Here is a 24,973-nt window from a genome sequence, read left to right on the forward strand (position 1 = left end):
AATTGGTTCCGCATCCCGCAGAGCAAAGATCCAGTCGTGTGAGGAGAATGAGAAACGAAACCCAATTTCCCAATTAACGTACATAAGATCAAAAACAAAGAAAATCCGGGTAGTAAATGCTCCTGTGGGCTGCTCCGCCAGGCTGGGAGAGGTATGGGTCCATGGCTTAAGTCCCAGGGAAACAAATCTGTCCGGATACTTTTGGTAATGGCAAACTCCCTACGGTACCCAGAGGGTAGAAGATGGATCCATTAAAACATTAGAGTGGCCAGACTCCAGAGCACCATCCAGTAGCTTGGAAAGAAGGGGTATCTCCGGGTTCGGTATATCGACGCAGGAACAAGGACAAGGCCGTCAATGGAGATGGACTCTATCTTGTACTGTACCTAGAGGTGCCAGACTGTGGATTGCGTGACGATTGAGGTTGTTGCGACAAGGGATATTCTGAGGGGAAAATGTTAGTTGTGGAGTCGCGCAACGACTGCAATGACTTACGACGACCGTCAGAGGCAATGTAGTAGCCAGGAGCGGCTGCTGTGGCACTAATGGGGCTTAGCGATAGACCAAATAGGGTTCGTCATAGTAACCAAAATACCTTGGAGTAGCGTACTGGGTCGCTTGGGTGGCCGGCTGGCGTCCATAGGGGTCTGGGGTCTGCGCTGGGTAAGAGGAATAAGCAGACTGCGCAGGGTAATCCCGTCCGCTGGGCTGTTGGTAGGATGAGTACGGGTCCGCTGGCTGGGTCCTGGGAGCAGCAGAGACGGAGGAGGCCTGGTATCCTGGATGCGAACTTCCATACGCGGATGTGGGAGTCGTGGTATAATGGGGATCACTGCTACCATAGCCTGAAGACGCATACGTTGTCGCTCTAGACGACGTTGACGACTGGCGAGGTGGCTGGTCATAGGGATCCGCCGCCGACTTGGGCGCACCGTGTTCATACGGTTTTGTCGGACCCCAATGCTGACGAGCAGCATGTGTACGAGAGTCTTGGTAAGCGACTAATGAAGCGTTAGAGCCCCCAGATACCTTAGTAGTGCGCACTTGAGGACTATGGCTACCTCCACGTCCGACGTCGCCAGGCTGGCGCTCCTGTTGCCAGCGCTGAGAGTCCATCTTCAAGTCCTGAATCATTTGCTGGGGGTTCGTTAGCGAAGTGCGCGAGCACCGTCCGACGGCTCAACCTACCGAAGTGAGAGTGCGGTACGCGGTTATCCAGTAGCCTGGCTGGCCCTGTGAGAGAGTTAGTTTTCCGTCGTACTGGCATCAAGGAGACATGTGCGGACCTGGTACTCTCCGGTGCCTGTGCCGGGCCTGACAAGCGCATCTGGGCCCAGGTAGCGCTGGATGTCGGCGGTGATGACTTCTCTCGCGATGCCATCGCCTGGCACAAACCACTGATTTGCGCGCGACATGGTTATTGAGAGGCGTGTGGGAAGGTTACGAAAAGAAAGATGACGGTGATGTCAGTCCTGGAATGGGGGCCAAGCTATGGGAGCTAAGATGGAGGGGCTCTAGGCAACCAAGATACGGGCAAAAGCAGTCCTGGGAGTCCGAGGGCTGAGGTGTCCAGAAAGAGTCCAGGAGGGAGGTGTTCAGAGATGCAGGACGCAGAAGCGGGGTTTTGACCAATATACCGGCACCTTGGGGGGTCTGGCCTGTGACAAGAGTGGACCTTGACGGCGTGGCTGGATGCAGCTTCCTGGTGGGGGCGGTCACAGCAGGTACTCGGAAGTAGAGGGAACTAAGATCCAAGCACTATGCGCACTCTGGCAGACAATGCGCAGCGTACGGGCGACGGGAAGAGTACTTTACTGAGTGCTCAAAGAGTCGAGGAGCCGCAACTGAAGAATGGCTTGCAGCGGGAGCGGGGGGTGATTGGCCGTTGGGGTGATGGCGGTGATGCAGGTCAAGCGGTTGGGCAGCACGCTGAGAGCAGGCTTGTGACACTGGTTTGGCGGAGTTGATGCAGGCTGGTTCTGTCGAGATGCGATCGATGGGAAAGCAGCAGAAGGGAAGAGAAAAGAAGACGAAAAGAGCGGCGTACCGTCGGCAGCCGAACTAATTATTCGAATGGGCCAGCAGTCTCCATAGCTCGAGCGTCTGGTGCGCATTCGACGGTGTGGAGACGGACCTGGGCAGCCCTCAGGTGGCGTCGCTTGGGCAGCAACTGCGAGGGTGCCCGAGACCAGCCTGACCCTTCTGAGCCCTAGCGACGGTGATGCAAACGGGCATCGTCGCTTGTCAGCAGGGACTTGTTTCTTTACCGCGCGCGCTGCTAGCCGTGATTGGGCAAATTAAAGCCATTTGCACTGCTCGACGAGCCCTTCAAGGTTTGCCGGCGTGTGGAGAGGCTTTCGGGGCTAGCCGCTGGTGTTTTTACAGACATTTCTTACCTGTCCGCCGGTGAGCCCTGCATCATCACCCCCAACAACAACCAAGGCCACGCCCTGGTCGCTCGCTTCGGCCATCTGTGACGTTGTGCGCCCAGCGTCGGTCGGTCCAGAGAGCCTTCACCGACTCGCTGCCGCCGCTCCAACATGCCACTCTCTCGGGCGCAGCCACTTCATCAGCGGCCGAGCCCAGCACGACGATCTGTCGATACATCACGGCGCTCTCTGCTTCTTGACAGCATCGTGGCCTCCGCGGCCAAAACGGAGTGCAAGCCCATCCTCGAGCGTGCAGAGCCTTCAAGCACGGGCTGCCAGTAGGAACACTTCCCTCTACCGCACACTAGGGCTCCATCTCCTCGTGCTTCCTCGTCGTGGCTGGTTCTCATTAGTCCAAATTCCAGACCTACCGCTCCAGCGCAATCTTCGTCAGGCACCCATCAGGTCCAGCAGCTCCGCCAGCACAGCACGTGTTTTCGTGTCACCACATGTATGCTGCGACGCTCAATGATGCGCATCTCTTGATTGCACGCAGCCTGCCGTGCTGCCCAAGCCAGCACCCTCCCGATTCTGCAATGGCCACCGTGATGGAACTCTATATCTTCACTACTGGTAGTCGTCTCTGTCATTTCCACTTGTTCCTGTCAGATTAAACTTTAAAGTCGTCGGCTTCTGTTCTCGTGGTCGAGAACTTCAGACGAAAAGAGCAGGAGCATCGGCATAGGCGCCAGCCCGACATCCAGCCATCACGGCACTGTCGTGCTACGACGTGCAGCCGTGGCCATTGCGCCTCGAGCCACTTTCTCACTGAGTTTCATCTGAATTCCTTCCGCTTAATTGACATTGTCATGGTGGAACAGGGTACCCACCGCTTTCTTTCTTCTCCGTTGCATCCCCATCCGCCGGTGTCAGGGTATCCGACCCACCGGTTGAACACCATCCAAACCTCGCACGGCATGTCCCTCATCTACCTCATCGTCCCCAACATCCCAACATAGACAGTGCATCCCAGTCCGGCCATCTCGGACCCAAGGATGCGCTCTTCCGCTGCTTGGCCGCGCAGTCGACCGTCACCTTGGGCGCTGATGCTTCCGCTGTTGTCACGAGCGGCCCGAATACTCCCGGCAACTGCGTTCGAAGATATAAGCGCGTGGGGGTAATCGTATGTACCTCTGTTGATGCATTGCATCTCAGTGTACCTGATAATCTGTACATATTGCGTTAATGATGCTCAATAGACATATTAGAGACCTTGTAGTATAGTACCAGTAGTATCATATCAATACCAAGTCAACTTATATCACAATCACGAGTTCACGCGATTCCCGCGACACATCTAGGATACCTTCTCCGGTCGCGACGATCTCACTCTGTTCAGCTGACCGCTTACGAATACCTTTAGGCTCATGATTCATCCGACCGCTATAATACTCTGCCTGATACTCTGCCGTGCGTGATATTGGGCACTGATGAATTGACCAAGCAACGGTGTCCTCTTCAACTCCGGGTTCGCATTCTTCCATTTCCTCCCGAGATGATGGATCACGTCCATTATCCTCCAGTGAAAGGCTTGCGGAGGAGTACCGTATCATCATCGAGATGATCAATCCAGTCAACAATTGGACATTGCCTGTCGAGCTGAGGTATTCACGACGCGTAATCGGGCTTCATGTAGAGACGAGGTTGGGGATTTCTGTTGGGCGTGAAGAATCATCATAGTCTAGTCTAATGTGCTATCTGAAGTCGTAATCGTATCTCTCGTCTCGTCTCGAGGGCAACTGCCGACGTCGTATCCAAGTCCGCCGCAGATTTGATAAACAAATCGTATCCCGTGGCGGGAGGTTACATGTCCATTCGTTGCTCGCAGCTCGCAGCTCGTAGAAAGAAGCAAAAGGTCAAGGGGGGTATCTGGGGGTATAAACAGTCCATCTCGCTGGAACGACTGGCCGGAGCCTAAACAAAACGCCGTCGTAGATGCTGTGTCCCAGCACATCTTTTTCGGAAAAGTGGGAATGGGTATTTTGTTCCGGGGCATGCAATTTCGTGAAGCAATGAAAGAAAGGAAAAGCATTAAAGTATGCGCCGTCATGACGCTGCTGGAAGGTTCAACTTGGTCGTGAATGGCTGTCGAAACGTGATCGTCTCACAACGTCGTGAATGTCATCAGAGTGATGGACGGCGAGCGGTGAGACGCGTTCGGTAGATCGTCAAGGTTCGTCGAAGGTGCGAGTCTTCATACCAAGTGCCAGTTGTGACCAGCAAGCTCAGTAATGAGGCTCGACTGGGATACCAGCCAAGTCCTCGAGGAGAGAGATGGCCGCAGACATGCGTCGCGCAATTTGTTCGGACACCCACGAACCGCCAATGTCCATACCGATGGGAATGACGCCGAAGAGGTGGCGACCATTGCCGTAAGCTCCACTGCGAGTAGCCACGTTTCCGTAGCCACCACCGAAACCGACACCGTTCGCGTTCTTCCACGCAGCTAGCTCGGCCTCTTGGACGAGTGCGTAAAGCGCCACAAGGATCGCGACCAACCAGGGGATCCATCCCATAAATCCAATCTTCTTGGACGAAGCTGCGACTGGGCGCTGATATTCGGGCTGGTGAAGGGCCTGCTCGACGGGTTTGACTTCGCGGGTGACCATGACGGGAGTGATGCGATTGGCAGGCTTGGCGATGGCAACCTGGGTGTTGGATTCGACGGGCGTCGTCTCGAGAGCCGCCTGAGGAAGAATTTGGCTCGTGAGCGCAGGCGCGTCGGTCTGCACGGAGAAGTCGGTGGTGGTTGCGGGTGCGTCAGTTTGGGTGGAAAGCTCGGCGGTGGAGTTCTCACGCGCAACTGGACTCGTACTGATAGATCCAGTTGGGCTCAGCGCGAGCATAGGGACGCTGGGTACTCTCGGCGCAAAGTTGGCAATCGCGTGACCAAAAAGTGTAGAGGCAACAGGCACCGGACTGCGGGGTGAAAGGCTCGCAATCTCTTCCTCGTACATGGCGAAACGCGCCTCAGCAGGCACCACTGGCGCGTAGCTGGCAATATCTTCCGCACCGTATAACGAGAGTTCAGCGCGAGCAGCGTCCATGGGCTCAGTGCTAGCGATCCTGTGCACATCGCGGAACGAGAGCGCAGGGCGCACGAGTTCAATGGGCTCCGTGCTGGTGATGTTCTGCGGGCTGAGGGCCAAAGGCGAACCAGCAGGCTCTATAGGCGTATAGCTGAAGACACGGCGCACGTCGTCGAGGGAGTACGGAACGCGAGTGGGTTCGATGGGCGCGGTGCTGATGGCAGTCGGCGTGCTGGTAGTCAAGACCGCGCCAGCAGGCTGCTCGGGGGCATAGTTGAAGATGTCGCGCACGTTGTAGAAGGAGAGCGGAATGCGCGCTGGCTCAGCGGGCGGGCTGCTAGCGGCTTCGCGCACCTCAAGCGTTTGTATAGGCGACCTCGCGGTCTCGGGCTCGGTGCTGGCAGCTTCGCGGATGTCGACGGTTTGTATGGGCGACTTCGCAGCCTCGGGCTCGGTGCTGGCGGCCTGGTGAACAGGGCTGGTGGACAGCGATGTTGGCGATGGGTCGCGCGGTTCGACGCTGGCGGCTACGTGGATCTCGGAGGCAGACGATGGCACATAAGGCTCGTAGTCGCTGGCATCGGCTGCGATCCAATCATCGTCGTTGATCCCGGAGTTCTCGAGCTCTGCTGCGAGGGTATCCTCCATGCTGCCGATGTGGCGGTCATCGTCGACGGGCGAAGCAGCGGCGGCTCGAGCCTTCTCGTCAAGCTCATGGCGGTTGCGCTCAATCTCCTTCTGCAACAGCGACTCGAGGTGGCTGATGCGCTCATCCTTGACTTCGACGACCCGTAGAATGCGCTCATGCTCGGCGTTGGCCTCAGCGATGTCGCCCTGGAGATTGTTCTTCTCCTCAAAGTTGATGTGCTCTTCGAGTGTCTCCTTGAGCTCGGCGATAGTTTCCATTCCTTCCTGCCATTGCGCCGTCAGATCCTTGAACTGCAAGTTCAAGTCTTCGAGCTCCACTTTGTACTCGTCGCGGTCGGCAAGGGCGGCTCTGACATTTTGTTGCGCTTGCTGGACGTCGGTGTGGAGGTTCTCGATCTGCTTGCGGGCCTCGCTGAGGGCGGTCTCGTTCTTCTGAAGCTCTTGGGCAAGTTTTGCGTTGCGCGTCTCGAGGACGTGGATCTTCTCCTGCTCTTGCGCAAGCAGCGAAGTGCTCTGATCGAGCTGGAAACTGGTGTTGTCGCGTTGGTGCCGTAGGTTCGCGAGGTCGTTGTTGGACTTTGCGAGTGATTCCTTGAGTCGCTCGTGCTGCGACTCGAGATTGCCGTATCGGTCGTATTCGCGGTCAAGTGACTCCTTGTACTCGTCTCGATCTCTCCTGATCTGCTCCACAGAATCTTCCTGCCCCGACATGTTGTAGTCGCTCTCCTCCTCCACCAGTCGCGACAAATCCTTCTCTTTAAGCGTGGGTACTTGCTTTGTTGTCGCAAATGCCAAGACACCGCTTCCGGAGTTAGCGCCCTTGTCCCCCCCAGCCCCCGGCCCCGGCGGGAAGACATCCAAGCTCAAGCTCATTTTGGCGCCAGCGCCAGTTGGTCCCTGAGCGGGGGGTAGGGGCTTGGAGGGAGGGAAAAAGTGGAAAGGGAAGTAGTCGCTTTCCTTGCCGAACTCCATCTTCTCGCCGTCCATTTTGAAGATAGATGTTTGTTTGAAATGTGAGTATGAAGAAGTAGATGTGAGTAGGGTTTGAAGAGAAAGCAAGAGACAGAAGCAAAGCCTCAGGACGAAAGATATATGGCAACTGCCAGTCGAGTGCTATTGTTCAATAGCTCGCACGACTTCAGCTTCCTGCTATTGTATCCGGCTATTGTGTCTTGTGAAGAGCAGCTCTAGTATAGTGAAGGTGAAGACGACTTGCGTTCACCTGCTGTACGCGATAGTCCAACATCTGAGTGCGGACTACATTGAATAACACAGTTATCATTTGAAGAATGGTAGCGATATGTCGCCTCCCGGCTTATACTTCAAGTTTGATTCTAGACACCTCAGCGACAAGGTAGCCTCCCGGCTTGTATTTCAATTTTCATTCTACCTACATCAAGCTCTTAGTCGTCGGCAAACACTATCTTTGTCCCCACGAACAGCGAGCATGGCTGCGTTGTATGCATCCAGTCATCCCCCTTATTCTTCTTCTTCGTCAGTCGCCGCCATTTCTCAATATCATATCTCGCCATCGGACAGACTGGATCTCTATCATGATGTCTTTCCTCACACTTCCAACACTTCGGGGGTCGCCTAGCATGCTTGCCCGGCCCCTTCACTTTGACCACTTTTCCCCTTGTTCGTCTCGGAACGTCAACCGTTTCCTGGGTAGGCGCTTTGTGCAGTTTCAGCGGCGCCGAGAACTGCCACTTGAGTGACTTCTCCAAATCTTTCTTCCATAGCTTTCCCACATACTCCATATCCGTGTGTAAGAAATGTGACACACAACAAAAGTCAGCAATGCGCCGATGTAGCATCGTGATGCAGTCGCTTTCGAACTGTGACATGGGTATACCCATTGCTGTCTCTCGTCGTTGTTTCAGCTTTTGCGCCTTCTCTTTTGTCAGAGCTGCCGCCAAAGCTCCCTTGTTCTCCGTGTACTCAACCATGCGTCTTAGCTCCGTCATGCCGAACGCTTCGTAGATGATCTGTTGGCGAATCTCGGAAGGCAGGCCGAGGAGACTGGCTTTTGGATACGAATGTCGAAATCGGCCTGTCGGAGCCATGATCCAGGGATAGATCCATAGTCTTACAGCGCGTTCGCGTGCGATCTGTTTCCTTGCTCCTTTCCGCAGGGTCCGACATTCGATTGTGTTGGCGATGTTGTATCCTTTCTGGTTAAGCTCCCGTCGACGTTTGAGTCTTGCCTTTTCGCGGTGATTCTTTCTTTTTGACATGGTGTAACAATGTGTCTATGATGTGAGACTGGTCGCCCGAGGTAGTCGTAGATGGTGCGCGCCTTGTATTTCGGCGGCAAAGCGAGAAGGCTTGCGAGGGGATTCTTGTCAGGCCAAAAACTGTGAGGGTGTGGTGGGGTTGGACTCTGTGGTATCGATTCGTAATCATCAAACGATCCCTGGATGCAGGTGCGTGGACCCTGTGCTAACCGCAGGCGGTAGCGAGGCTCGACCCTTGCGCTATGCGTCACAGTGACTCACAAGCATGTCAACAAAGATAAGTTATTACAGATGTCTTATTCTCCATTTGTCACTTATCGGAAGTGAGACCCTAGTGACAACAAAGGGTACCGAGCGGGGTACCCGAAGCCTAGGCGACATGTCTCCCTACATCCAACAGATTCCCATCATCAGGCCCAGTGAACTTCTTCCTTCCAGTCATGATCCAAAATATCAAACTGATGAACATAACAACTCCTGTCGCCGCAGAAGTGTAGTTCATGTTCTCGCTCGTCACAGGCGTGACACTAGGTAGGTTGGACACGACACAGATGAATCCCAGATACAGAAACCCGATAATGTTGAGAACAATGCCCCAGCGACCGAGTGAGTACGGACCTTCCAATCGAGTCTTCTTGCCGGAGAAGTGGGCGAGAATGCGGGATAGCAGGGGCATTAGATACGAGAGGTAGAAACCCTGTGTGGCGATGGCGATGATGGTATTGAAGCCAGTTGTTGTACCGAAGTAGATGGAGTTGAAAGCCATTTGGATTACGGCTGTCAATATGATGGCGTATACCGGCACCGATCTTGTCGAGATCTTGCTTAGTACGTTGGAGAAAGGGAGTCCGTTGTCTCTTGCAAAGGCGTATACAGCTCTTGAACCCTCCGCCATGAGCGAGTTGGCGCATACTGTGGCGATAATAGCGATCATAGAAGCCAATGTAGATGTTCCGGCCACACTGTTCGTGCTATTGAATATGATGGCAATGACAGGTACTCCTGTCGCGGTAGCACCCGTCTCCTCGAGATCGCCAATGCAAAAGCACAATGCGACTAGCCAGACGAATCCGGTGAAGAAGCCAATGTAGACCGACATGACTATCGCGCGGGGAGCTTGTTTCCGGGCATTCTTGATCTCTTCGGTCATGTGTGAAGGTGCGTCATAACAGCACATTCCGAACGCTGATTGAAGTAGCCCCAGGCATGTGGCATATGGCGCGTTCCATCCGGTGAAATTCTCGAAGTCGCTGAATACGTAGCTCGCCGATTGCTTGTGATCGTTGGTGACCAGAATGGTGATGAGACAGACGACGAAGGAAGTGAGATTCCAGATGAAGATCGCTTTCGAAAGCTTGTTAAGGATGTGTGGCAGGTAGATGTTAGATGCCGCTGCGATGAATGTAATGAGATAGGCGATGAGTACTGTGTGCCATCGCTCTATTGTGAAGCCATAATTGAGCTGAGCGGTACCGAGAATGAAGTTCGTAGCGACGAAGTTGTTGACTGCGCCCATGCATATGATTCCGATCAGCATGAACCTATTCATGTTAGGAAGTGATTGGGAAGTCATCTTGAGAATACACACCATCCACAGAGATAACTCATCGAGCGAGCCCAGCGTGTCGGTGCCAGGATAGCCACCCAAGAGTACTGCCCACCTGCAACAGGGTACCTTAGGGACGGTTAGCTCAGCCATATAGTCAGGCACAGGTGTACATACGCGCTACACATTTCAGCCATTGAGTACGCAACAGCAAGTGTCACAAGGCAGACACACAGCCAGCCCCAGATCATGACTGGCGGCCCACCCGATTCAACACCAATGATGAGTACACCAGAGAGTGCGGTCCATGAAGTCACAATACTGAACGAGAAGCCGACCATCCCAAGAAGACCAAAGCTGCGCTTGAGCTCTGTGCACGCAATCAGTATACGTTCGCAATTATGACCTTGCGAACTTACCTTGGGTATATCCCAGCTGCGCCAGCACATCATCGTCGCTGTTGGCCTCCTCCACGATCTTCTTCTCTTCCGGGCTTTGCCCCATGTCTACTGTTTCGATGATCACAAGACCGACAGAAAGAAGGGTAAGAGACGACTGTAAGCATGTGAACAGCCTAGAAGTGATTGTTTAATGTGTTACCTAGCCGCTTAGATATACCTGTCCGGGTATCGCGCAAACCCATCTTCTCGCAGCCATCGAACGACAGCCCTGGAGGGCGCCGTCAACGGCCGAACCCTGCGTCATCGAGATAACGGCCATCATCACCAAGCCCCAGGTTGTGATTCCATTTCGGGAAGTCGCCAAGCATCTCGTACATGTCTTATCGCGCATCAAGCGTGTGGAGTGGATTGGTCGAGATAGGGAGCGGAAGCGGTATGAGGAGCAACCGGGGTGCTGGTAGAAGTGGGGTACGGTAGACGAGATGAATTGGCTGCTATGCGGCATGTTTGCGGCTGAGAACATTCATCGGCCGGTTACCATTGAGTTAAATTCTTCGCTATCGGATTGCAAACATGTGTACAAAGTAAGTATTGCGATGATGTTGTGGCGTGAGGATTGAAGCAGGTGCGGAAGGAGTGGAGATGCACAGGTACCTGCCGATCCCGATAACCGGCTATTACAACCCGACGCGATAGGATCACTCAAGACAATACAAGAAATACACGAACGTAACAGACTGCCGCGCGGAGATGTGAATGTAGGTAACCTTGACGACGCGATGTATGCACAGATGGATAGTGACATGCCCACCATCTCAACCCCTCATGGTCATCATCGTACCTGCATCACATCATCACGATCAATTCGTTCCTGCTATACACCCATTAGCATAAAGTCTGCGACCAAAAGACCATGACATCTCAGATCCCCACAACAACACCGTATGCCTGGCCACATGACTCAACCCTATATCCCACAACAACCGCCCTCGTCATCATAGACATGCAACGCGACTTCCTCTCACCAGGCGGCTACCTCTCCTCCCAAGGCTACTCCCTATCACGTTTCGAGCCACTGGTTCCCCGCATCGCATCCTTACTGTCCACGTTCCGCCGCGCAGGCTTCCCCGTCGTACATACACGGGAAGGTCACGATTCCTCACTCGCAACAGTGAGCAGTCGAGAAGCCCATCGGAGTCGGGTCAACGGCGCAGAAATAGGAAGTCAGGGTCCGTTGGGGCGTCTTTTGATCCGTGGTGAGGAGGGGCATGAGATTATTGAAGAGTTGAGGCCGACGAAGGGAGAGCTGGTTATTGATAAGCCCGGGCGAGGGGCGTTTGCGCATACAGAGCTTGATATGATGTTGAGGGCAAAGGGGGTGAAGAATTTGGTGGTTTGTGGGGTCACGGCGGATGCGTGTGTGAGCAGTACGGTAAGGGAAGCGAGTGATAGGGGGTTTGATGTGCTGGTTGTGGAGGATGGCGTGGAGAGTGTTAGTGAAGAGTTGAAGAAGTGGAGCTTAGAGAGCATTAGGGTTGAGGGAGGGTTGTTTGGGGTGACGGGATGCTGCAAAGAGGTGGAGGAGGCAGTAAGAAGCTGGATCCAGAATGGGGATGACAGTTGAAGTAAGTAGGCTGCACTGAACGAGACACTTGGACAGTGTACAGAAGCTCAAACAGTATATTTTGCCTTTACTTCACCTCGAGAGAATTTTTGCTGCGCGTATCAACACCGCCTCAAGGTACCTTTACTTTGCCCTGCGCGTCTAATATGTAACTAGCTCTTGCTCACACAGCGCGTTATATCCACCATGCTCATCTCTACATCTTCACAACAACATTGCGTCAAAATCCCAACAAGTACACTCACGACACACTCATGTATTCCCTCCCCACCTCAGTGCCCACTTCAGCTCTTCAATACTGACGAATCTCAGCTACAGCGCACCCAACCAACATGGCCTTCATCCCCTCCGAGCATGCCTTCCCCATAAGAGTAAACGCAGTAGAACGCTTCATCGACACCTCCGCCGCCGAAACCGCCTTTTGGGAAGACGTCCGAGACGACCTACAACCCTGGACCCATTCCAACCTGAACCCAGACCTTGCTCCCATACGCGAAGGTTTCGGTTACGAAGTGCGACACTACTACAAGAGCCCGTCTGACGATGTTGAGATATTTCCAGGTGCCCAGGGTGTGATTGTGGGAGTGCCTCCGCCGGATTGTGGTCATGCTAGAGGCTATGCAAAGGTTCATGTTCCTGAACTCGATCAGGTCAAGATCGTGCCGATGGTCATACTGCGGGCTGGCAATGTTCGCATTGAGGATCGTAAGTTGTACAACGAGATCATCAGTCGCCAAGGTATACTCGCTTCGAAGAGTGGACAGCCGTTTGACCAGCTTAATGTGGTTACTCAAGCGTACCTCTTGGCTCTGGCTGCGACCAACGTGGAGAAGTGTTAGTGGAACTGACGAGATGGCGGTCGGAGAATATCAAGGTGGAAGGAGATTTGTCTAGTCAGATACTGTCTAGTGTAGCAAGCGATAAGCTGTTCTCGAGGTGAAAACGGCACGACATGAGTCAAAAGTCACAGAACAAAGCAATTGGACAGCAAGGTGCATGAATATGTATGCATTGACTGAACTAGCCAAATGAAGATCGAAGCTTCATATTGATCATTTCCAAACCACCCATGAACATAACGCCGTGAAGACCGATAGCCGTGACCAGATCATATCCATAAACAATGTGTGACCATGCGGACAGTCCCCGACCAAGAGGCCGCAAGGGCCGTCGATGCCGGGCGCCGATGTGTCGTGACGAGAAGAGGAGATGTTTAACCACCGAAACCGTAGAGGGTACGGCCCTGGCGCTTGAGGGCGTAGACAACGTCGAGGGAGGTGACGGTCTTGCGCTTGGCGTGCTCGGTGTAGGTGACGGCGTCACGGATGACGCTCTCGAGGAAAGTCTTGAGGACACCACGGGTCTCTTCGTAAATCACTACGGTCATGTTAGGACTTGTCTGGCATGTCGACAAGGTTGGGAATGCTTACTGGCTGAGATACGCTTGACACCACCACGGCGCGCGAGACGGCGGATAGCGGGCTTGGTGATACCCTGGATGTTGTCACGAAGAATCTTGCGGTGACGCTTGGCGCCACCCTTTCCGAGACCCTTGCCACCTTTGCCGCCTGCAGAGGTATGTTAGCATGTTGTCTTATGGTAATGATGGATGCCGCGACGGCATGGTGGTTGTGTATGAGTGTCGTGATGCGCGGTGCATTAGTGGGGCGACGCGTTGAGCCTCAACACCAAGCGCGCCTCACCGCCATGTGCAGCAGCGGCAACAGCGACGACAACGTCGATGCGCGGGTAATGGAAGAGGAACAAAGATGTACTTACGTCCAGTCATGTTGTTGGAAGGTTAGTGGAGATGAAGGTGATGGGTATTGGTATATTACGCGCGTTGGTGCAGCGTAAATGGCGAGGATGAAGATGAAAGCTGGGGGTTGCGAAAAGAGAAGAAAGAAAAGACTCCAAAGACGCGGGTGGGCCGGTTATATAGACGAGGGAGGCGGGCGCGGGTGCCTCCAGATCACACCTGGGCACAGAGTGGCGCTAGGCCCGGTCGGGGCGAGTCAGAACATGAAATCAAAGGCCTTGCGCCTTCACATCTGGGGGAAAATCAAAAGCGTGGAAAGCAGCACTTCCAATTCCCACTGCGCTTGCAGGCGCGCCGGGTTGCTGCTGCAGGTGTCGGCGAAATGGCCCGTGCGGGAACTTCAATCGCGGCCTGCCGACGCGACTGGAACACCAACGTCGGATGGTGATAATCGCCCTGCATGCGGCTACAACATGCTGCACCCTCTTAAAACTTATCGGAAGACGACTGGATATACAAATAACCTCTTGCAATATCGAACAATGTTTTGCGCGTCTTGTATCAAATACGGCACGCCTTCTTCACCCCTCCACGACGCGTCCACGCTGTGCACGAACTACACCAACCACCGCAACAAGCAACTGCGAGAGACGCGTTTGATATCGAATAAGGTTCTTTTCATTACTTTGTCTTCTCTTGCCTCTTAACATTTACACATCATATTTGCCGTCCACTTTCTAGAAACGTCGACTTGAAGCTTTCACCGCCATGCCACAGACTCTCCAGCTCCTTCAACATGTGTATACTTCAATGACCAAGACTTGGCTTATATCATACCTATAATTGCTGCTTCTTAAGGAGATGCAGATGGAAACATGGCGTCATATCGGTCGCAACCTATCGTTGAGTGGCCATGTCCCACTCTTTGGACATACTTGCTGGTCGCTCATGCGCATATCTACCAATGCAAACGTATGAGTCACATAATACGTACTGCTGCCTGCACTTGCTTTACCTGGCTGCCGTCTAAGTCATCAGTGGTCATGCTGGGACGCAGCAAGTGGCACAAGACGTGTCTACTGCGCTGGGTCTCAACATTGCGCACCTCCGCACAGATGCTCATCTGCATCGAGAGGGGTATCACGGTGGAGCAGCCATGAGAGGGTGATCTCAGGCTGGACCGTTAGCAATAGATCAAACAGGGCTTGCACTTCAAAAGCATACTTCAATACCGTCGATGTGAACTGAAAGAGATTCATTGCGAGAGCTAGCTAATCAACACGGACTACAAACGAGGGGCATGCTACAAACTATCCATCTAACCAGAAGCGTGACATGACCATTTTCACTCGCCACTCGTACCGTCTTCCAGACCTAGAGTAAGCTTTACTTTGTCTCATCGGTCTTCTTGACAGTAGCCTCCTCATCGGCAGCCTCCTCGTAGACAGGAGGAGCATCGTATGCTGGAAGCTCGGCGTACTCCTCCTTCTCTCCGCGCTCCTCCGCCTCTTCCACATCCTCCTCATCCAGAGCAATCGGCTGGTAGCGCTGGCCACGGACCTTGGCAACGGTAATAGCGATGAGGCATCCAAGAGCCATGCCAACGAGGTATGTGAGTGTACCAGCGAAGATACCGATGAGGATAGGGACGAAGATTGTGAAGAAGGCGCGGCGAGGCATCTTGGCGAAACCGTGGTGGCGGTGTTGACCCATGTGGTGAGGGTGGTGGTGTGGGTGAGCCTTGCTGGGGCGGAAGCGGTGCGGGGGCTTTCCAGCCATGCCCTCATGCTCCATGGGGTTGTTGGGACGGGCACCGGCATGGGGTCGCTTGTGGCAGCCGGGCCTGGGCTTGCGCATGTCTTTGATCTGCTCGATGCGGTCGGCCATGATGTTCTTCCACTTGCAGTAAAGCGGCCACTCGTTGCACTTCTTGTCTGATGGTGTGGCCGGGCTACGCTCAGCCTCGTTGAAAGATGCGATCATGAGGCGACCCTCCGAGTTCTTCAGCACGTTGATCTGGAGCGCAGGAGGATTGACAGTGGTGCCTTCGACCGAGGTGATTTGGAAGGTCATCGGAAGAAGCTCGGTGCCCTCCTCTGAGATAGTCTCTGCGCCGTCGTAGCGGAACTCATAGCCGGTGATTTGCAGACGTAGACCCTCTTTGGTAGATGGGTCCACCTGTGTGAGAGTGTAAGGCTGGGGAGGGAAGCCGAACGATGGCGGGTATAGTTGGGCGTTGTCGAGGTTTAAAGCGTCTCCATGGGGTCCGACGTCAAAGTCCAGGCGCTGTTGGCTGTTAGCATGCAAGGCTGTGAGGCATATAGCCGACTACGTACGAAGGCACTCCCAACATCCGACTTCCACTTGAGGTCTTTTCCATCCAAGGTCGCAACGGCGCATCCAGGGCACTCCAGCGCAACAGATCGCTGGCTGGGGTTGATGGCGAGAGATTCGAAAGCGTGGTCGTCTCCGAGGTCTTCCACGTTCGTCATGGTCGAAGGGATGAGCACGGCGCTGGCGGCCAGCGCCAAATGGGCGAAAACACCCAACTTGCTAGGAGACATCGTAGGTTGTATTCAGGATAATTCAAAGGTTGAAAGGCGAAGAGGTGTTGCAGAACGAAAGTATCAAGGAGGACGAAGGAGGCGGTGCCTCAGCCGTGCATTACGATTGCCGCCGCGTCATCTGTCACGTGAAGGGCCGGACCCTGAAGTTTAGCTGTCAACATGTCGCACGCGTGAAACATTCGCCGAACCCAGCAAAGCAATCACTGAACCTAGCGACAAGACAAAGTATACTCCAGGCTTCGGGATCTTGATGTAACACCCTACTGCGCGATGTCCACGGGTGTCGGCGGCTTCTTGACGCCCGGGTGACTGCTTCCTGTGCGCTTACCGGAGCTTCCCCGACGGTCGTTCGTCTGGTATCGTCAGAGACCAACGCACAGACCCTGCTTTCTTCTGTAGTTTCTAGCCACTCCCTCAGTCTGTCAAATCAATACAGATGGGCTTGAGACTCGCAGCGATGCGCGTAAGCGCTGTCAACGTGAGCCCCTCAGCTGAGCTCACTAGGCAGCATAAGCCTAGCTCAATCATCGCAACCTCATAAGACAACACTTCACCTCGTTGTCAGATCCATCTTCAAACTTTCAATTCCGCAAAACATCATGCGACTTATTGATGCTACCACACTTGAGCTACGGCTCTTCATGGATGAGTCTCTGATACCGCCATATGCGATCCTATCACACACGTGGGGCGAGGACGAAGTCACTCTACAGCAGTTTACGAACCATTCACAGCGGGACGATGCCACTTTCAGAAACAGCCGCGGCTACTGGAAGATTCTGAAAGCCTGTCAGCAAGCCCTGAGCGACCGTTTGACGTTAGTATGGGTGGACACTTGCTGCATCGACAAGAACTCTTCTGCAGAGCTGAGCGAAGCCATCAACAGTATGTTCCGGTGGTATGAACAAGCGGCGGAGTGTTACGCCTATCTCGATGATATCAATGTGGGCTCCGAAGCCTGGGCTGACAGCCTCATGTCCAATGACGATAAAGAACAGCTTGCCAGGTCGCGTTGGTTCACTCGAGGATGGACCTTACAAGAATTACTAGCTCCAAAGGAGATACGGTTCTACGGAACAGAATGGAGACATTTTGGCAGGAAGAGATCGTTGTGTGTCGAACTGGGGCGCATCACTGGTATCAACGCAGACGTGCTTTCAGGTAAAAGCGACATGAAGGACGAGAGTATCGCAAAGCGAATGAGCTGGATGGCCGGGCGCAATACGACACGAATAGAAGACATGGCATATTCCCTGATGGGCATTTTCGACATCAACATGGAGCAAATGTATGGTGAAGGGAAAAGGGCTTTTGTTCGGCTTCAGGAAGGCATCATGAGGTTTATCGCAGATCAAAGCCTATTCGCATGGGAAGAACCCCTTCCACACTCTCCTGGAACGCCCACCTCGGTATTTGCGAGTCACCCAAGGCAATTCGCCACTTCGAGCGGGATAATCAACCGCAGATTCGACGACGAATTTAGGCTGCCAGAGGACTATTTGTGTACAAACCGCGGCGTCAAGATCAAACTCCGCATCCGAAAACCGACTGGTTCCTGGGGCGGACTAGCACGTAGCGAAGAAGATTTCCTGGCCGTGCTCGATTGCCGCTACGAAGACCCGAAATTTGAGAACTGCTGGCCTGCCATCACAATCAGACCGCTCAAAGGGCCCAAAGGACAGTACATTCGTGTTGAAGGCCCAGCAATCCTTCCTGTTGTTTTTGGCGATGTCAGCGACGCCCAGAAGCAAATGGGCGTTATATCTGTTGGCGATATAGACGACGGAGAATGGGTTTATCTTCGGGCAAAGGTTCCTGGCTGGGCTGCCCACTGAACTTCCAAGCAAATTGCAAACTGTTGAATCTCGGAGACGAGAAAGCTGCATTGGATATATAACGATGAAAATTACGTTCTAAGCGGCACATTTAGCTCGTCGATGACGATGCGATTTAAACTAACTAACAATGAATATGACCAACGCCAGAAAATGCTCAACGCTCCATGGTATCTCTCGCTTCCCGCATGTCCCAAAATGAACCGATATCAACAACACAGACCCCAAACAATATCAACATCCCAAACGCCACGCTAATCATACAATCATGAACCCCAAACCCTTCTATGCTCACATGCGACTAACCTGCACCGGCACCCCCGGATGCATATTAAGCAAATACTGTGGACCGGGCATCGTCCCACCGCCATAATGCGTGCGACTCGTATTCCTTACATGCTGCTGCTGCCTCTGTCCATCAGCACCAAACTCTCTACTATCATTCTGCTCCGCACTGTGCCCATACGGCATACCTTGCTCCTCCATCTTGCCCAGCATGACCATCTCATCGTTGTCTTCGCCCGTTCCGCGGTTTTGTCGCCTCTCAGCGCGGGAGTATGCGGATCCGCGTTTCCGGATGCAGGACTGAATGATGAAGATGAAGAGGAAGACGGCGATGGATATGGCGGTGTAGATGAGGACTATAGGTCGGGTTTGGCCTGATAGGTGGAGGCCCAGGCCGCCGGTTAGGATGAGTAGGACGAGGGAGGCTGAAGCGAGGGGTGTGTGGAGAGCTTTTTGGAGGCGCGGGAGGTATGGTTTTAGGGATGGGAGGACGCTGGTTAGGAGGAGGGGTAGGAGTGATATTAAGGCGATGATTTGGTGCGGGGTGTTGAATGCTTTCGACTGGGTACCCGTTAGTATGGACATGTTAACGTGGGCAAAGGGTAACTTACGCGATTGTACTGCGCACTGGTAACTCCTCCCAATACATAACTGACAAGCAGGAAGATCATGATGAGTACGCTGAAGACGACGTGTATCTTGATGTTCTTGAAGAAGCCCACGAGTAACACGTTGAGTGGCCAGAGTAGGAAGAGCGCTAGACATCCAATGACTGCGTGTGCGAGGTTCGCTCGGTCGTGGTCTCGGGTCATGTCGCCCACCATGCTTACACCGTTGAGTGCGTTGCTCTTTGCCGGCACGCCGCCTGGCCCGGTAGCGGTCGCCATGTCCATGGTGAAGTGACCGTAGCGGATGTGGCGTTTGAGGTTCGCGGAGGGAGAGTCGGATTGCAGGTTTTGTCCATGACCAAAAGCGTAAATCATCGGGTGTGCTGTCGCTTCGGTGTCAATGAAGGTGCGGCAGTTGCCACATCGCGCTCTCAAGATGAGCATGTCGTCGTCGACTCTGGTTCCTGGGAGCACGGTAATGGAGACGGAGGAGTTGAAGGTTGGTTCTGAGGCTTTGGACCCGATGCGTGCGGATACTGTTACATCTGGTACTTGTTAGTATAGCTGTCGTGATCCAGGCTATGTGAAAGCGTACTATCGCTCTTATCATTGGGGTACATGATAAACATCAGACTCCCTTCCATCTTCTCCCCAAAGCCAACACCGACCCATGAATACGCCGGGCTGGCGTAGTAGATGAACACATCATCCGAGTCGTCTGCGATGTTGATAGAGAATTGTGTTTCTGTCCGATCAAGGTAGAAGGTCGATGCGGTAGTGACGTTCGTTGTTGTGTTTTGGCACGATATGAGCACTGGGAACACTGCGCAACAAGTTAGCTACGTGCGTGCAAAGACAAGCAGTCGTATGTAGTTCGAACTACTAGAGATGACTTACAAGCCAGCAGCGCAAGTACCACACCCACTCTCTGCCGTACGTGTATCATGGCAAACATATCTCAGTACCAAATAACACCCAAAAGCGCGCGCAACAATCGACCGAGCTCTTCAGTGTCAAGGCAACCAAATGGAAAAGAACGGGAAGAAAAGAGCGAACAGCAAAGCAATACCCAATTAATCCCCTCAAAAGTAAAGTACCACAGCATAAACAAGCCCTAAACCCAACGCCTCCCCCATCGGGGACCTTATACTTTGCATACAAACCTACTCCTACACGCCAAACCCCATGCCTGCCAACACGCCGCACATGAAACAACCACAAACCCGACCCCACCAACCGCTCGTCCAACCACTCGCCTTGCCGCAACGCCAGCTCAAGAATGTCTTATCTTGGAACAAAGTCGCCTATGACGAGGGCAGCCACTCAGCAGCGCGACGAGCTGGAAATTGAGCTCGTGTGGAGCGGGCGCTTAGGGGACGGACAGGGTTTCGAGCGTGTTCGCCGCGTCGTGTAACAGGCGTGGAAGCGCCCGTACAAGACAGGGGGGACGTGCCAAGCGGGGTAAGCGGCGCCCGCGGGCGTCGTCTGTATTTTTAGCCTTGCAGCGCGAGCGCGCTGTATATAGTACACTTCGGGGAGAAAGGGACAGTGTAATTGGAAATATGTGTATGATGTAACGTTGTCTTCGATCGTGTTAGTGACCGCGATTCCGATGGAAAAGGCAAGGGCTTGAATGAACTTGTGGTCTGATCGTGTGTGCACCCTTGCTTTTGCGGCATGCACACAGCCATCACTAAAAGCAGTCCGACGCCAGACTTCACTAGAATAGGTTTTATCGATAGTTCGCAAACAGATAGATCACAACGTCAACGCCAATAAAGCTCATGAATTTGATTGGTAACCGCAGAAAAAAAGAGAATTATGTACCTCCCCGCCATCCGCTACTTTGATCGATTTCCACATCCGAAAAAGCATCAAAGAAAACCGCAAAAACCACCTCTTTCTTACTCGCTCCGGGTATGCTAGTCATAATCGTCATAGTCATTAGTGCTACAGGCCGTGTCCTCGTTGCAGGTTGCAGAGATCTTGTGAGTCGTTCGGTGTCAGGTTGAGACTTTCTCCGACAGGCGTGCTGGAAGACCGTGAACGTTGCTCGGAGGTGCCGAGACATTTCTAAACACGCTGGCCTCATCGAAGGATTCGCCTGCCGAAACAAACGATGCAGATTGTCGCGGACTCAACAATGGTGTAAGACTTCGCTGAAGGGCTCCCGAATCTCCAACCCGCAGGTCCGGCGTCAGATGAAAGCTGTACGAGGGTCCTCGTCCACGTTCAGAATCTAACGGTATCGGCTGCGACGGCTGTCGAACGATACTTCGTGCTCGTAGAAACGGTCGTCGTAGGCTGAGGCTGGGCGAGAGTCGTGGATAGACTTGCGCTCAATCTCGATTTCCCGAATGCGGCTCTTGCGCTTACGACGGATCTCGTCGGAGATCTCCACGAGGTGCAGAACGTCCTCCTGTATGAATGTCAGTATACTGCACCTTGTGCAAGGCATCACAAACTTACGTATCGCAGGTACTCCATGACGTAGAAAAAGTCGTCGGTCTCCTCGCATGAGTAGCCGCACGAGTCGATGGCTTCGCGGAGGACCAAGTCCTTTGTGATTTCGGTCCACATGTCCTTCTTCTTTTGCTTCACCGATCCCTGGTTGTAAATGTCAGTGGTATGTTCATCGTCGCCGCTGATGAACTTTGATCTGCGAACGCCGTTGTAGCGCTGCCAGGTGATCTCTTGGGCAGCACCACCGATGCCATCCATGCGCACACGACTGGTGCCGGGTGGCACGTCGATGATGGACCAGTCTTTGGTAACTCCGTTCCAAGCTTCACCGGGGTAGGCTCGCTCAAGTGCTTTACGGTTGTAGAACTCGGCTTCCAAATCAAAGTCCATATCAGGCATGGGGGCTGTGTGCACACGCCCTGGGGGGCTAAACGACCGCTCGCGGTGACGTACCTGGTCGCGGTTGAAGTTGATATCAATATCGAGCTCCTCGAAGTTGCTCCTTCCACGTCCACGGCTGTGGCTCCTGGCGAAATGTTAGGTTCTGTGTAATGGAATTTGAGGTGACTACTCACTCTCGTCGGTTGATCTCGATCTCGAGGGTCTCGTTTAGTGGAGGGGGAGGAGACGGGGGCGCCGGTGGGGGAGGCGGTGTTGGCGTGCGGGCCCTGACGACACCTGTACGACTGTCAGTATTTAACCTGGGTTGTGTTAGCCACAACACTTACCATGGTCGATGTGTCGGTGATGTGTGATGATCTCCTGGATGATCGGGGGACGGATCTCTGGCTCAGGAGCTGGCGCTGGGGGTGGAGGAGGCGGGGATGGAGAGGGCGAAGGAGTGGGTGCTCGCTCCTCCTTGCGGCGGATGATGATCTCGTCTCTTATGACTTCGCGGTTGTTCTGGGGAGGAGACTCCGCGCGTGGACGGCGGATGACAAACTCCTCGCGCTCCCTAGCGATCAGATCGCCGCGGTTGCGCGATGGGGGAGGGAGACTCCTCTCGCGGTTTCTAATCGTCAAGGAGCTCCTCTCTCTGCTGGTGTCCCTGCCATCGCGGCTGAATTCTCGGCGGTTTGCGCGAAGCTCGAAGTTACCGTCACGCTCCTGGAAGCGGATAGAGCCTCGTTCAGCAGAGACGTCCCTGCCGTGGCGGCTGACTTCGCTGCGAGAGGCGTGGAAGTCGATGTCGTTTCCACCACGGCCCCTGAAGCGCACATCGTCGTCGTCCACCTGACGCGGGGCGGGTCGGCTGACAGATCTCACAGGGGGGCCATCGCCACGGCGGAAGATGATGTCGTCGCGCTCTGGGGGGCCACGGGACTGCTCGCGGCGCTTGATGGTAATGTCCGTCTCGTCAATGTCGTCTGCTCGTCCGCGGCGCGTAGGAGCCTCGCTGTGACGGATGCTGATGTCGTCCCGCTCCATGCCCCGCATAGCAGAGGGCGGAGGCGGGGGACGGCTCCGGGTAGAGCGCACATCGTCGTCGAAGCCGCCGCGGCTGCTGCGGGGTCCTGCTCGCGAATAGTTGTCCTCATCGCGGCTTCTCAGCACCATGGGGCCAGCAGTCGGGCGGTTGTAGTCCTCGCGGAAGAAGTCGGGGGCACTGCGCCTGGGGTCCGGGCCAGTGCCGCGGCGCAGCTCGAGGTCAAGCTCCTCGTAGTTGCGATCGCTGCGGTTTCCATTGCGGTAGAAGTCGCGCTCTCGCTCCTCATAGAGCTCAGCGGTTGGGTAGCGTCGCGACGACATTGTGCGGCTAAGCGACAAGTGAGCGACGGGCGGGGGGTGTGGTGGTGGGGTGACGTGCCGCTCTCACAGGAGACGGCGGATGGGCTGGAAGAAGGAACACGGGCAAGTTGGTGCGGGAAGGGGAAGAGGGATGGTTATCAAGGTAAGCAGAAGAATGGACTTGTGCCGTGGCCTGACGTTATCGAGAAGGCTGGCCCAGTTGACTCCCCGGCGAGAGTAGTGGGGTTGGTAGCAGGACCAAGGTCGGGCACTGTCTCGCTCTTCTGCAATGACGTAACCTCCACGCTGCACTAAACCACCCACCCTGATCACCAGCATGCTTCCTGCCCAATGGCCGCCAAAGCCGCTGCACCTCTGGCCCAGTTCGCAGCAGCAGAGCAGAAGCAGTCGCCTGCACGCCTACTGCCCGTCGCTGCGAGCGCATGGCTGCGAAAATTTAGACATCTGTCTTCTGTCATGTGTCACTCGGCACGTTCACAGCCATCGCTCCCACGAGGCGTTCTGGGGCTGCTTGTGTCAGTCTCACCAGAGCACCGCCCCAGGTGGAAACGCGCCGATTGACCCTGGGGGCCTTCAACCAGATTCCAAGGTCGGAGTCAGGTACAGTTCGGGCGCCACATGGAGTCGCTACCTGACCGAACGACAGCCGCGCGAACTCTCTTACCACGGAACTTGGACCCATCGAGACAGCCTGATCGGCGCACTCGAGGTCCTGTCGTTGGTGAATCTCACCAGATCTTCGTGCCCAACAGCGTGCGACGGCGCGAGGCGACCCGCCTGTACCTCATGCTGATCTCGGCGTGAACTTCATCTCTTGGATATCCCTTCACATTAAACCTCACTCCCATAACGTGTCAGACTTCGATGAACTGCTGACTTGATTCTCGTGCGCTGCCCCCCGGCACAATCCCTCTCTCGCCCAGCATCCCATGCAAGATGACGTTGTTCGGGCAGACTACCTTGGACTGCAATTTCCCCAGGTAGCGATGGCATTCCAAGACACTCTGGTAGTAACCAATAAGCAGAATTACTTTTGCGCGACTTACGAGGTCGTGGTCGGTGGCATGTTGCGAGATATGGCGAGAGCAAGCCCTGGACAGCCCTGCGAGTCGGACCATGTGGCATGTGAGCATGCCCTACGTCATTGCGAAGCTTCTTGAAGTAGTCCAGGCTTTCGTATACTCGTAAGTATTTTCCGCTGTTCCCAACGCCTGGTGAATAGAATAGCCCTGGAGTCCCAGAGACTTGGAGGCTGCACTAGACATCGTTGTACCTCCAGCCTGGTGCGGCGGGCAGGTGCGGCGCGACGGTTACGCTAACATGCGAACTTCCACAAACCTGAGCTCGTCTGTCACCTTCTACCAGCACACCTCTATGAGTGTTCCTCCATGCGCTTTCTACTCCACACTTCTCTCTGTATCTGTCTCTCATGTGCGAAGTTCCCTGTTTCTTCCGTAACTGTGCAGCCGTAGAGTTCCTGCAGCTCCATTTCCACTGAGTTTGCTACGGCTTCCGTATTTCCATTCCAACTACATGTGTTTGCTCATAAGTCTCACGGTGTTTTCAATTCACAATGATAGAGTTAATCATGCTGCCGAAAGTCAAAGGATAGCACACCGTAGGACGCGCTTTTCTAGCTGACACGCCGCACACTACCCTGAAAATGTTCAGTAATTTTCTTCTCTACGCAAGCTCTAGCCAGTCGTATTGCCTACACTATGCTTCACATGTTGAAATCATTCTTTAAGAGTGCACGTCTTTGTACAGCCCAGGTTCCCAGCATGATTGTACAG

At 54.2% G+C, this 24,973-nt stretch overlaps 9 protein-coding genes across 9 annotated transcripts; 2 read left to right on the top strand and 7 right to left on the bottom strand.

The window, feature by feature from the left end:
* Positions 1-552: 552 nt before the first annotated feature.
* On the bottom strand, positions 553-1,415 carry J4E78_010175 (uncharacterized protein; the record flags this gene model as incomplete). The annotated part of the gene is made up of 4 exons (XM_049370756.1): positions 553-1,001; positions 1,062-1,137; positions 1,189-1,233; positions 1,287-1,415. The coding sequence occupies 4 exons, from the start codon at positions 1,413-1,415 to the stop codon at positions 553-555; spliced, it is 699 nt and encodes a 232-aa protein (XP_049217493.1).
* Positions 1,416-4,654: 3,239 nt separating this feature from the next.
* J4E78_010176 (uncharacterized protein) lies at positions 4,655-7,093 on the bottom strand (the record flags this gene model as incomplete). Its single annotated transcript, XM_049370757.1, has 1 exon — positions 4,655-7,093. The coding sequence occupies one exon, from the start codon at positions 7,091-7,093 to the stop codon at positions 4,655-4,657; it is 2,439 nt and encodes an 812-aa protein (XP_049217494.1).
* Positions 7,094-8,713: 1,620 nt separating this feature from the next.
* On the bottom strand, positions 8,714-10,393 carry J4E78_010177 (uncharacterized protein; the record flags this gene model as incomplete). Its single annotated transcript, XM_049370758.1, has 4 exons — positions 8,714-9,884; positions 9,932-10,018; positions 10,067-10,259; positions 10,309-10,393. The coding sequence occupies 4 exons, from the start codon at positions 10,391-10,393 to the stop codon at positions 8,714-8,716; spliced, it is 1,536 nt and encodes a 511-aa protein (XP_049217495.1).
* A 1,707-nt stretch (positions 10,394-12,100) lies between these two features.
* On the top strand, positions 12,101-12,753 carry J4E78_010178 (uncharacterized protein; the record flags this gene model as incomplete). Its single annotated transcript, XM_049370759.1, has 2 exons — positions 12,101-12,149; positions 12,227-12,753. The coding sequence occupies 2 exons, from the start codon at positions 12,101-12,103 to the stop codon at positions 12,751-12,753; spliced, it is 576 nt and encodes a 191-aa protein (XP_049217496.1).
* Positions 12,754-13,127: 374 nt separating this feature from the next.
* Positions 13,128-13,703, bottom strand: J4E78_010179 (uncharacterized protein; the record flags this gene model as incomplete). Its single annotated transcript, XM_049370760.1, has 3 exons — positions 13,128-13,291; positions 13,345-13,482; positions 13,694-13,703. 3 exons carry the CDS (start codon positions 13,701-13,703, stop codon positions 13,128-13,130), a joined length of 312 nt encoding a protein of 103 aa, XP_049217497.1.
* A 1,356-nt stretch (positions 13,704-15,059) lies between these two features.
* J4E78_010180 (uncharacterized protein) lies at positions 15,060-16,237 on the bottom strand (the record flags this gene model as incomplete). The annotated part of the gene is made up of 2 exons (XM_049370761.1): positions 15,060-15,959; positions 16,010-16,237. 2 exons carry the CDS (start codon positions 16,235-16,237, stop codon positions 15,060-15,062), a joined length of 1,128 nt encoding a protein of 375 aa, XP_049217498.1.
* Positions 16,238-16,839: 602 nt separating this feature from the next.
* J4E78_010181 (uncharacterized protein) lies at positions 16,840-18,075 on the top strand (the record flags this gene model as incomplete). The annotated part of the gene is made up of 1 exon (XM_049370762.1): positions 16,840-18,075. The coding sequence occupies one exon, from the start codon at positions 16,840-16,842 to the stop codon at positions 18,073-18,075; it is 1,236 nt and encodes a 411-aa protein (XP_049217499.1).
* Positions 18,076-18,366: 291 nt separating this feature from the next.
* On the bottom strand, positions 18,367-19,914 carry J4E78_010182 (uncharacterized protein; the record flags this gene model as incomplete). Its single annotated transcript, XM_049370763.1, has 4 exons — positions 18,367-18,921; positions 18,972-19,513; positions 19,564-19,782; positions 19,866-19,914. The coding sequence occupies 4 exons, from the start codon at positions 19,912-19,914 to the stop codon at positions 18,367-18,369; spliced, it is 1,365 nt and encodes a 454-aa protein (XP_049217500.1).
* A 1,293-nt stretch (positions 19,915-21,207) lies between these two features.
* Positions 21,208-23,180, bottom strand: J4E78_010183 (uncharacterized protein; the record flags this gene model as incomplete). Its single annotated transcript, XM_049370764.1, has 4 exons — positions 21,208-21,387; positions 21,438-21,957; positions 22,007-22,109; positions 22,160-23,180. The coding sequence occupies 4 exons, from the start codon at positions 23,178-23,180 to the stop codon at positions 21,208-21,210; spliced, it is 1,824 nt and encodes a 607-aa protein (XP_049217501.1).
* Positions 23,181-24,973: the final 1,793 nt, after the last annotated feature.

This window comes from Alternaria triticimaculans, assembly GCF_023758025.1.
Source record: "Alternaria triticimaculans strain BMP 0046 chromosome Unknown scaffold_28, whole genome shotgun sequence".
Classification (NCBI taxonomy): Eukaryota; Fungi; Ascomycota; class Dothideomycetes; order Pleosporales; family Pleosporaceae; genus Alternaria; species Alternaria triticimaculans.